Consider the following 12165-nt stretch of genomic DNA (forward strand, 5'->3'; position numbering starts at 1 on the left):
GCACAAACTGTGACAGCAATGACGCCTTATTGTGAAATCTCACAAACCGGAAATTGACAGTTAGCATTCCGTAGCTAAACTATCAAGTGAGTGTGTGAGTGTGTGTCTCCAGTTGTGAAAATGTTACCATTATCTATTAAAGACGACGAGTATAAGCCGACCAAGTATAACCTGCTGCTGAAACTCTCCGGATGGTTCAGGTAATCTTCGCACTGCTAATAGCGGCTAAAAGGGAGCCATCTAATGATAAGCTGCTAGCCTATTGCTGGCCGGCTAGCCTAAATGAATCTGTGCCACTGTTAGCTTCCTCTGCATTAAATGTTTTTTATAAGATTGTCAGCCTTCAGGGTTTGTTCTTGAACGACAGTTATACGTATATATAATTTCTAGGAGTTGATGACATGGATTTGTCTGCGGTCTGTGGCTCATGCTATGATCTGTGCTGCTGGTTTTCATACTGTTGTGTGCTTTTTGTAGGTCTATCCTCGCCGATAAAACTTCCAGAAATCTGTTCTTCTTCCTATGTCTGAACCTGTCCTTCGCCTTTGTGGAGTTAACGTATGGTATCTGGAGTAACAGGTAGGCTAACATAGCGTTAGCATCAGGCAGTGTACGTGTGTGTGTAATCTGCTGTTTTCAGGATGTGCCACGTATGTGTTCGTGTTAGCATGGAGGAAGCCAGAGTGTGTTAGTGTCGGACGTCTTTAACCTGAAAGCAGAAGTTGCCATTAGCCAGCAGATACACAACCCACACTACACAAACTTTCCAAATCTTCCCAATATTTCTAAAAGTGCATCCTGAAAAATACCCCCAAAATGAATAGCAAATCATTATTATTATTATTATTATTATTATTATTATTATTATTATCATCATCGTTGTTGTTGTTATTACTGTTAACAGAAGAAGAAAAGGGGAATAAATATTTGTCTGTCTATACCTAAGAATGATTCGTTTTGACTATTTCAGGATTTACAGAGAGAAAATACTGTGACCTGATGGAAAATGAACAATATTAACTAGTAATAGAGTGAAAAAGTAAGGGATTAAATCATCAGTCAGCCTTTCCAAACTCAAAATATTCCAGCGCTGAAGCACAGCTGCATGGGAAAGGCTCAGATGGTTTGGACATGTGCAGGGAACAGAGCTCCCTGTTCTTGCAAAGAATATTTCCGCATGTCTTAAATATATTTTTTAAGTGGAGCTATTCTGCTCATTTCCAGCTCCATTTTATTGATTCTTGAATTTAACAAAAGCCACATTTCAAAATAGTCCTGTTTGACTTACATTGGGACTTCATCCATTGTCTGAAAAAAGCTGCTTCATTCCTCCTGCTGCTCTCCCTTTTAAACTTTTGATTGGCAAACAGAAGTTTTGAGCAGCATGTGGGTGGATCTGTGCTCACAGCCAAACCTGTGTGCCAGAAATGACCATATTAGGGGGTATCCACTAGAGGTGGGAATCACCATACATCCCTCGATACGATATTATCACAATACTTAACGTACGATACGATATTATTGCAATTTTTTAAAAATATTTTGCGATATTCAGATTCTACACATAAAGGTAAACTTTATCAATATTCATTTTATCTAATATCAAAGTCTCACATCAGGGCTTTATGGTCAAATAGCTACTAAGAAACCACTACTAAGGAAACGTAACAAGGAGAAGAGATCTCAGCCTCTCTGTGAACTCCTTCAAGACTGTTGGAAAACCATTTCAGGTGACAGGCTCATGAAACTCATCGAGGGAATGCCAAGAGTGTGCAAAGCCGTAATCAAAGAAAACTGTGGCTATTTTGAATCTAAAATGTAAAACATGTTTAGAGTTATTTCACATTTTCTTTGTTTGCTACATAATTCCAAATGTGTTCATTCATAGTTTTGATGTCTTCAGTGAGAATCTACAATTTAAAAGTCATGAAAATAAACAAAAACAATTAAATGAGAAGGTTTGTCCAAACTTTTGACTGGTAGTGTATGTGTGACAGAAAAAAAGAGGAAAAGGGTGATGGGTGTCGTAACCATTTAAAAACGTCGTTTTATCTGCGGCAGCATTAAAATCTTTTCAGATGCTCCTGTTCCTTAATGAATCTCTTTACATGTTTGTCATGTGTTCAGTTTAGGTCTGATCTCAGATTCTTTCCACATGTTTTTTGACTGCACTGCCCTGCTGGCAGGTCTGGCAGCCTCCGTCATCTCCAGGTGGAGATCCAACGATAGCTTCTCCTACGGGTGAGAACATCCACTCTGAGCTCTGTTCTGGTCTCTCACTGACAGTCAGTGTGTTTAATCCGTCTGTGTCCTGTCTGTGTCTCAGCTATGTGAGAGCAGAGGTTCTGGCAGGCTTTGTCAATGGGCTCTTCCTCATCTTCACTGCTTTCTTCATTTTCTCGGAAGGAGTTGAGGTAACACATTTGCCACTTTACCTAAGTTTAACCATCAGATCTACAAGGTGTGTCTGCTTATTATGCAGTGCCTGTTATAGCATTACAAGTAGGCCAACATAATGGATTAAAAGAACTGGTTCTTGTGGTTCTTCTTTTGTTTTTCTGTACTCGAGCACTCAAAATGCTTTATACAACATGCCTCATTCACCCATTGACACAAATGCTTTTTTCTACACCTAAGTGCTTTGTATCTAACATTCACACTACATTGAATGCATCAGAGAGCAACTTGGGATCAGTCTACTGATATGAAAATCATAAAGCTTTAACATCAGCATCAATAGTTTCATGCGGATGGAAGCCTATAGGGAGAAAGCCTTCGATTTGATGAGATTGTTTGATTGGTTGCTGTGAGAACCAGTCGAACAATCTTTCTTTGACTCTGAGTCAAATCTTTTCTGGATTAGGTTTATTCACTGTAAACGAGGTTAAATAATGGCTTAAATGACATTGACCAGCTATGGCTGCGACATCTGCACACCCTGATTCATTACTGTCAGAGAGGTACTACTTCAGTCTAGAAATAATTCTTATGTGCAATTTATTAGCACCCATGTAAGGAAAAAAGAATTTCCTGTCACTGTCCATAAAAACTGATCAAATCAATGAAATAACAAAATTTCACTACACGGTTTTTCATATTACACACATAATGGCAGGAATGATGATGGAGCTTAGTTAACCTGAAGTAAAGTCGCATCCGTCAGTCTTCAGCAGAAGAAATCCTTTTATCAGATGAGCCAAATAATATATTCAGTACCAGTACTCAAGAACAGTTATCCCCTACCCATTTCTACTAAAAGGACCATAGTCCAAAGACATGCAATTAGTTGGGTTAGTTTAATTGGTGATTCTAAATTGCCAGGGTGTACCCTTCGTCTCACTCTGTGGCAGCTGAGATGAGGCTTCATCCCCCTGTGATGCTGAATTGGATAAGTGGAAGAGAATAGATGGATTTATTATAACAACAACAACAAATCGGACAGCACAGTCAGACTTGCCTTTTGTTGAGTATATAACAAGAGTATATACAGTAGATCACCCAGTTGATTAAACAAGGTAAGAACAATGAGTCCCTTGTGTAGGTTTTTGCATCTGATCATGTGTGCTGTATCAGTTCTCCTAATACTGCAAAAGTTGGGGTAGAAACAAATCATTTTTACTCTTGTAGTTACATAACCTTAAGCTTTAACAGGGCATGCTGAAATTTAGTGAAAATACGCCTGCCAGCATGTGACCATCTGTCTCTGTTTGTCAGAGAGCTCTAGAGCCTCCAGATGTTCACCATGAGCGGCTGCTTCCTGTCTCTGTAGCCGGTCTGCTGGTGAACCTGGTCGGGATCTTTGCGTTCCAGCATGGAGGACATGGGCACTCACATGGAGAGGGAGGTAATACACCTGAAGGATTGAGCCTAGAGTGTCTCTGCCGCTCTTGAAGTGCTTTGAGTCGATTCCGCAGTTTGGATCCAGTGAAAATGATGTTGTTTTCAGCATTCATAGCTGTGCGGGCTGCACTGATGCCAGTGTGTAGTTACATTTCTAGAGCGCAGATACGACATGGGGTGTTAGAAAGGTTTGCGGTTACGCTGTACCTTCACCAGCCATTTTCCACAGAAAGTTTTAGTCATACCTCAGCCAAATTAGAATATGGCATCTTTAGTGTCAACTACCCAGCATTATATCCTACATTTTTCATGGATTCCTGGGCTTTACACATAAAAGCCTCATTGTAATGGAGTTGGGAATAAATAAATGACATTATTGGAGTGGAACCCTCATAGCTTCTTTTGTTCAATCAAGTAGAGCCTGTACAGATCAGGCATCTGAGTGCAACTATACAACATGTAACCACACGTCTCATTTTTACATTATTGTTGCAACTCTCTAAAATGTGTTCTGCAGACCCAAACACTAAAGCAGGTCTCTGAAACTTTGATATTGTAAACCTGGTAGATGTTCGAAGCTTTTTATAGGGACTCTGCAACTCTGTAGACCCTCTGTAAATCAAGTGAACTAAACTCAGGCTCAGTTAAACGTTGCTGCATGCCACTAGAACATTGATACATCTGTGCAGAACCTCACAGGTCGAGTGCAGCCTTGTACAACTTCACTGCAGATCTTTGCTTGTCTGACGTCTTCTTCTCCATCCTCAGACCACGGACACAGTCACTCTCTGTTTAATGGTAGCACAAGTCACGGTCACGGTCATGGAGGACATCACCATCACGACAAACATGCAGATTGCCACAGTCATGGAGGACATCACCACCACGACAAACACGCAGATTGCCACAGTCATGGAGGACATCACCACCACGACAAACACGCAGATTGGCACAGTCATGGAGGACACGAGGAACCACACTATAATGGTGAGAGTCTGACAAAGGAAAATGCTGCATGAGAATGCCACAAACACAATTTAGACACTTCTAGCCCTTTTCCCTTAGTACCTACTTAGATTGGCTTGGCTCAGTTCGACTCAGCTAATTTTCTATTACAATTGAGGACCACCTCGTGAGGGTCATTATAGCAATGTGGCCGCACGTCCCGTGATGTCATTTTTATACAACATGAACATGATTGTTGGTTTGATCTCTGGCTGCCTCGGCCTGCATGCCAAAGGTGCTGCCCGTGTCGTCATCAGTGTGTGAATGTTAGAAAGCTTTCTATCTAGCACAGGCATGGTATGTGAATTTGTGAATACGGTATATTGTAAAAAAATGTTTGAATGCTCATGTAGATTTAATAAACTGCCATCAGAATCTCACGGTTTTTCATTTAGTAGTAAAACAAACCTGCGTGGTACAGACTTCCTCCAACCTCACTTTTTGCGTTTATTTATTTATTTATTTTTTGCTTTTTAGACGAACTGCAACACCTGCCGGGAAAAGGCTCCAGCAAACAGATCCTGCAGGGTGAGAAATGAACACACACACACACACAGTGCTACACTAAACTACTGGGGTGGAGGGGTGTTCCCAAAGTGCTCCCAAAGCGCTGTGTCTTCTGAGCATGCAGTACATAGCATCCTCATCATCTTAGCATTTGGTACCCTGTACATTTGTCCTCTGATCCCCGAGAAAATTATGTGGTCACATGTGCTCCAAGACAGTAAGAACACTAATACATATAATAGCAATAGTACCAATATTAAATAATACAATATATTATAGAATATCTCTAATAAATTAAAATGGCTCTAATATATAACTATCACAGTATGTTACACAAAGTTGAAATTATGGTGCCCCCTTTCATACCGACTTTATTTTCTCTGTAGAGGATGTGATAGGAAGTGTGTGCTATTGCAGTGTTTATTTGTACTTTAGATGTAGGAATTGTACAGCAAGAGGATCACAAGCAGGAATGATTTCCTGTGTCGTTTAGTGGTGCATTTTGGGTAATCTCAGTTTCTTACCGAACGTGCTCCTGTGACTGGCCAGCATGTCATAAAGTGGGTGGGAGATATTGTCCAGCATTGTCCTTATCTTGGACAACATCCACCTCGCCGACACCATCTTAAGAGAGCCCACCTCCACCCCACAACACTACTGGTCTTGTGGATCGGTTTGTTGAGTCCGTTGGCATCTGCAAGTGTCAGCCTGCTGCCCCAGCATGCAACAGAATAGAGGATGGCACTGGTCACAGCACAATTCTGGAAACTGCTTAGCATTGTCCGACAGATGTTAAGACCTCAGCTGCCTCAGAAAAGACTGCTCTGGCCCTTCTTGTGGAAATAAATAGTGATCAGGACTTAAACCAGAGTGCTTTCAAACTTTTGCACTGCTCCTTTTACTTAAGTAAAGAGCTAAAGTACCTCCTCCTCCTGAGCAGTCACATTTGTGAAAGTAATTCTGTCAGATTTAACAGTGGTGTACAGTAACTACAGTTATTACTAGCTAGCTCTGAAGGAGTATAATTATAAATTTCCTCCAGTGTAAGTCTTTGAGAACTTCACGCTACATGTTAGATTCCATAACTGTACATGCAGCAGTTTGTTCTATTTTTTATTTAGCTTAATTTCGTAACTATACTTACAGTTGGATTTGTAGTATTTTAGAAGAATTTAATTTATGCCAACCATTTAGAATTATTAGTTTCTGCACTTATTTTTTAACCTATTTTAGTATCTTTTTCATTGTCTTACATAAACTAGTCTGAACTTGTTGTATTCTGATGACTATGTATCAAAACTGTATCGATGTGTGTTGTATCTTTGTGTTCCAGGAGTCCTGTTGCATATTATTGCAGACACTTTGGGCAGTGTCGGTGTGATCATCTCCGCTCTGCTGATGCAGAAATATGATCTAATGATTGCCGATCCCATCTGCTCCATGCTGATCGCCATCCTCATTGGAGTCAGGTGATACTTCCTTATCACTTCTTACTGTTTAATGTCTGATTTAGCCTTGGCCAGGGAATTTACGTAGAGCTATGATGTAACCTACAGAAATGGCTGCCGTCGTTGCTGCCATTTCTGCGTGTGCTAGTGCATATGGGTTAAGTATGTGCTGGTGTTTTACACATGCTGCCAGCTGATAGAAACAAATAAAATGCTGGACTTTTTTCAACTTCTATGTGCATGCCCCTCACGTCATTGTGGTCAGCGATTTGCTGACATATGTGAGTCCTTATATTGATGCTATTATTATTATTTCTTATACTGAAGTGATGATTTTTTTGTGTTACTGAGAATAAAAAAACTGTGGCCTAGACTTAACGCTACAGCAGAAATTGCCAGTAATTCGTAAAGTGATTTGATCAGCCAGTATTGGTCTGGACAGTAATACTGTGCCTTTTTTTTACTCTGGTATTTTATATTCAGTTTCATTTACATAGTGTCACAACAGTTGCCTCAAAGTGCTTTATATTGCAAGTTAAAGACCCTACAGTAGTAGAGGGAAAACCAGAACAATCAGATGACAGTGAGAAGGATAAGCTCCCTTTTAACAGGAAAGACCTCTGGCAGAAATGGACTCAGGGAGAGGCAGCGACCTGCTGCGACCACTTGGGGACAGTAACAGGGCAAAATACGCACAGTAGAAGACACCCGAATACATGTGTGTACATGCCCATGATCGGATGATTTAGTGCACAGTGCAGTGAAATAAACATTTTAATTCTAGTTAATTATTTTATCACGGAGTTTTCTCTCAGTGCTGCTGTTGATTTCTAAGATGATGGCTGCACATTTGAGCTGTGAAACTTACTGTCCCAGTATCATCCCAGTAGTATCCCAGCCTGATAAATTAGATGTGAAAATTCCCTCAGTTTGATGCATATCAAAGTGAAATTAATTTTGAACAATTTAATTTGATTAACTTGATGTGTGTCCTGTGTTTCAGCAGATTAGAATCACATATAACAACATTTATACATTTTCAAATTCACCAAATGAATAAACAGACCTTCCTTTAACAGTGCGGCACACAGTTTGAGCTTCACCCAACGGTTTTAGAAAGGAACAGCTTAAGAAGCTGCACATATAAAACATATTCCCCTAGCAGAGAATCTATAATAAGCTTAAAACCTGCCGTAAATAAAAGAAACAGTGAAAATGTGGCACTCCCAGCTGATTTTTAAACTAAAACTCTGAACACAACCTGCTCCTGACAATTTCAGTTTAGATCCTTTGCTGCAGACTCAGAGCTGTTTTGAGATTAAATATCAAACAAATATCAAACAAAAGCTTTATTCTACGTGCAAATTTGATGTGGGGTCAGGAAGCACAGTGTAGGTGTTCCGTTTTAAGATCAGTACATGGACTGTAAAGTTTATTTGTCAAGAAATTCATGAAGTCATTGCTAGTCAACGTCAAGGGACTGGCTGACTCAACAGAGCTCTGACTTTTTGTCAGCCTGACTTCAGTGCTGAGGAGAAACCTAGGGTCGTTCTTATTTTCTTCAATCAATCAATCAAGCTGTTCTAGCTTTACGGAGGGTTTTTTATAAAGCGGCAAACTATTCCTCCAGGCTAAATGATCATCTTCTAAATTTGTGATATGCCATTTTCTCTCCAGCTTTTGAGTTGTCTACTTTAAGGTGCGCTTTTGAGGGTTATACCAGGGAGTCAAATACTAGTCAGGCTGTCTTTTTCACAGGAGCTACAGCATCCAGAGTCATACGTAGTGAAGGGGTAAAATTATTAACGAGATAATCGACCTCTGTTGGAGTAGTGTTAGTGCAGCTGCTCTGCTCTGTGTTGGTACAAGGAATTGAAGAAGATAACTGTGGATGATTATATCCTTAAACTTAGTTACAGCACTTTAAGAAAGACATCTACTGTGACTAAAACTACTCTGCACTGCTGTGTAATTATTTATTGTAAATTTAAATGTTATCATGAAGTGATAAGACGAGGGTTTTCAGGAAACACTGTTAAATGCTCAGTTTCTATGAACATTTAACAGCAAGTAATATTCCCTTCCATGAGTTTTATATAGTGCTTTTGAGCCTTTATAAAGGACTCTTCTAGTCTTGCTGACCACTCGGAGTGCTTTAAATTAAAGTTATTAACCATTGTATTCTCTATATCATAAGCACTTGACCTCATATCCATGACCAATTTAAAATCACAAATTAAGCTAACATTACTCATAGGAAAGCCTAAGCAAAGATTCAAGCCAGGAACCTTCTTCCTGTGAAACAGCAACGCTAACCACTGTTCCACCTTACCACCCAGTAATCTATATTACTTAATTTCCATCAGTTAAAGGCAAATACTTGGTCTTTAAAACTTTTAGGCAGTAACTGTATCCACCCGAAGATCTAAGGGAGCTGATGGGTCAGTAGGTGATTACTTCACATTTTCCTATCTGGAACATGAACTGTTCTTGGGTCGGATCTGGTCTGTGGCATAACAGTGATGTACGCCAAAAAGAAGTGAACCACTCTCTAATAATGAAAACCCAGATTCAGGCCTGAAGTCACTGCAGGACTGTGAGAACCTTTTTTTTTTGGTTTCTCTTTTAATGATCTCTTGAGTATTTTACATTCTTTAGTAGTGCTCATGATGTGTAACTTTGTCTTATCAGAAACATATGTTAGAGAAGCTCATTTCCTTCAGATGATAGCAGACATTCCTTAACATCTTACAGATCCTCCTCATTGACTACTAGAGCTTATGGATTATCAATCAGGTTTCAGCTCTAAAGTCGAATTCCAGAGAAAAACAAGCTGGAAACAACATCTGCCTGGAAGAAAGAAAATCAATCAAAAACTGACAGACTCTTTGGAAAATGGTTTCCACTAATGTAAAGAATGTCCAATTAGTATTTAATGGAAGCCAACATGCCAAACCACTGGTATTGTCCTTTATACAGTCCTGGAGTCTGTTCTCGAATCGCTGGTCTTCTGAATGTGAATGCAGTGGTCAGATTTCCCAGAAATCCAAGATAAATGGAGTTCATGTGTGCTGATGTGGTTTGATATGCTGGAAGTGAGCACAGCTGCCAATTTAAAGAGTCAGCAGAGTGGTGCTGTGGTTAGCTGAGAGGCCTTCACATAACTGCAGGTATCAGGTTTCTGCAGCTGGAAAGTCAAACTCATCATGGAGCTGAACTTCAGTTGTAAATCTACAGATTCTGCAAATGAGTTAAACTCGGACCCATCTTAAGAATCTCTACAATTTTGAACTGTGGTTCATGGTACATGCACCACAACTTGGACTTGGACTATGATTTCAAAATTAGTTGACTAGTGGCATGGATGTTTGCACGAGTGTATTCTTGCACAGCAGTGGAACAGTATTGCAAGTTTTTTTTTTTTTTTGTCCTCCCTTGTTTTCCTGTTATGTTACATCTTTGACTTTTGTCTCCTGATCCTGGTTCTGCTGGAGTTTTCCTTGTGTTAAAGGGGAGTTCTTCCTTGATTCTGTCACTGCTTACTCATAGTCTGACTGCTGGAATGTTTTTCTCCAAAATTGTGGGGTCTTACAATGCAGAGTGCCGTGAGGTGGCTGTTGTTAGGAACTGGCACAATGTAACTAAAAAAAAAACAAGACTCTCTACTTTCTAAACTTTCTCTCTTCTATCATTTGATCCTCAGTGTGGTACCGTTACTGAAGGAGTCTATTGGGATTCTGATGCAGAGAACTCCATTTTCACTAGACCATGCCCTACCAGAGTGCTACCAGAGGGTGAGTAGTGACCATACTCAATGTTCAAAGAAGAGGTAGGAACTGAGCAAACATCAGTATTTAGCATAAAGTTAGATTTTGATGTACTTTGTCAGTTACTTGACAAATTAATAATTTAAAAGTGTATGCAGCTGCATTTCCTGGAAGTCTGATTTTGCACAGATCGTCTTAGGATGCAGTTAGTGGAATAAGAACCAGTTCTTTACTTGTTGCAGGTTCTGGCAGTTCATGACAATAGAAACCAAAGGTGCCACTGAATAGATTCTGTAAATATGTATTTTAGCGTATAAACTGTACATTTCTTGATACTATCATTAGTAAAGTAATCATTTGTTGTAGTAGTAGTAGTAACAATTGTAGCACTAATTTAAGAAGGTAATTGTACCTCAAGCCCTTGAATGGAGTGGACAAGTCTGATGTTTGTTTTGTTGTGGCCAGGTGCAGCAACTGCAGGGAGTGTATAATCTGCAGGAGCCTCACTTCTGGACTCTGTGTACTGATGTTTATATCGGAACATTAAAGCTGCTGGTCGCCCCTGACGCTGACACCCGTTGGATCCTTAGCCAGACACACCACATCTTCACGCAGGTACCTAAACACAGCTTCATTCAAGTACACTGTACCTGGTGGCAGTTGAAGTTGTAGATGTAGGGTTGTGTCAGCAGCACCATTCTTACAAACTTTACTTTCAGTAGCAGTATTGATGGTTTGATGGTAGTAGGATGTCAACATAGTATTCAGCCACGATGAATGGTTTTGTCTCCACAGGCAGGAGTTCGGCAGCTGTATGTTCAGATCGACACAGCTGCCATGTAGAAGCTGCTAATATTCCACTACACTTGGGACCAATCGCATTCAGTCTACTTCTGCAGGTGACTTCTGACCCCGACAGTCACCACAGCACAGACTGGAATAGGGGGAGGGCTCTCAGAACTGATGAACTAAAACAGCCCCACCCACTTTCTTAAAAATAAAAATAATAATAATAATCCTGCTCACAGTGGAAATTCTGCCCCTCCCACAAAGAATTATGGGTAAGTGCCTTTGACATGAGACAATCTGAGCCCCTTCCAGCACCTCTGACATCACTGCTCAGACTTGATTGGTTGACAGTGCGTGTGAAGTCACTCTGTATGTGCCAAACCATGTGACCGACCAGTGGATTTAAGCCTTTTTTTTTTTTTTCTTTTAAAAAAATAAATATTTATTACAGCTGTAATAAATAAATCTGGTTCTCTAAGAATGATTATTCATAATCACATCTGTAGTACTGATTATAGAACTGAGTTAATTAAACAGCTGCAGGAGGACTGGAGCCCTATGGAAAGAAAAGCTCTCACTTCACGTGCAGTAATATTTGTACTTGGTTTTAATATCAGAATTGTAAACAGCGGTGCCTCTGCACGAGTGGAAACATGCAGGTTTAACATGAAATGATCACAAGTTGGAGCTGAGTTCAAACATATTTCCTGCCTCCTTCAAATGTTTTTTTTAAATATATTACTTTAATTCATTTTTTCTGCATCTGTGTTTGTGACTTCTTTGTGGGGATTACTTTAAATCCATCACAG

At 39.9% G+C, this 12165-nt stretch overlaps 1 protein-coding gene across 3 annotated transcripts; it reads left to right on the forward strand.

The window, feature by feature from the left end:
• On the forward strand, nt 1–12112 carry slc30a7 (solute carrier family 30 member 7). Of its 3 annotated transcripts, XM_026146808.1 has the most exons (12): nt 1–200; nt 478–579; nt 2128–2241; nt 2327–2414; nt 3715–3844; nt 4609–4740; nt 4786–4827; nt 5323–5373; nt 6686–6821; nt 10504–10594; nt 11033–11182; nt 11363–12112. In XM_026146808.1, the coding sequence occupies exons 1-12, from the start codon at nt 121–123 to the stop codon at nt 11408–11410; spliced, it is 1164 nt and encodes a 387-aa protein (XP_026002593.1). In that variant the 5' UTR covers nt 1–120; the 3' UTR covers nt 11411–12112. The 3 variants fall into 3 exon arrangements, with proteins under 3 accessions (XP_026002593.1, XP_026002592.1, XP_026002594.1); XM_026146807.1 differs by having other exon boundaries at nt 4609–4827; XM_026146809.1 differs by lacking the exon at nt 1–200 and having other exon boundaries at nt 494–579; nt 2133–2241; nt 4609–4827.
• The last annotated feature ends 53 nt before the right edge of the window (nt 12113–12165 follow it).

The sequence above is a fragment of the Astatotilapia calliptera genome, chromosome 17 (genome assembly GCF_900246225.1).
Source record: "Astatotilapia calliptera chromosome 17, fAstCal1.2, whole genome shotgun sequence".
Classification (NCBI taxonomy): Eukaryota; Metazoa; Chordata; class Actinopteri; order Cichliformes; family Cichlidae; genus Astatotilapia; species Astatotilapia calliptera.

Coding starts and splice junctions, on each gene's coding strand:
- slc30a7 (XM_026146807.1), top strand. CDS start 121: ATGTTACCATTATCTATTAAAGACGACGAGTATAAGCCGACCAAGTAT. Junction 2,242..2,326: donor AACGATAGCTTCTCCTACGG/GTGAGAACATCC, acceptor TCTGTGTCTCAG/CTATGTGAGAGCAGAGGTTC. Junction 11,183..11,362: donor CACACCACATCTTCACGCAG/GTACCTAAACAC, acceptor TTGTCTCCACAG/GCAGGAGTTCGGCAGCTGTA.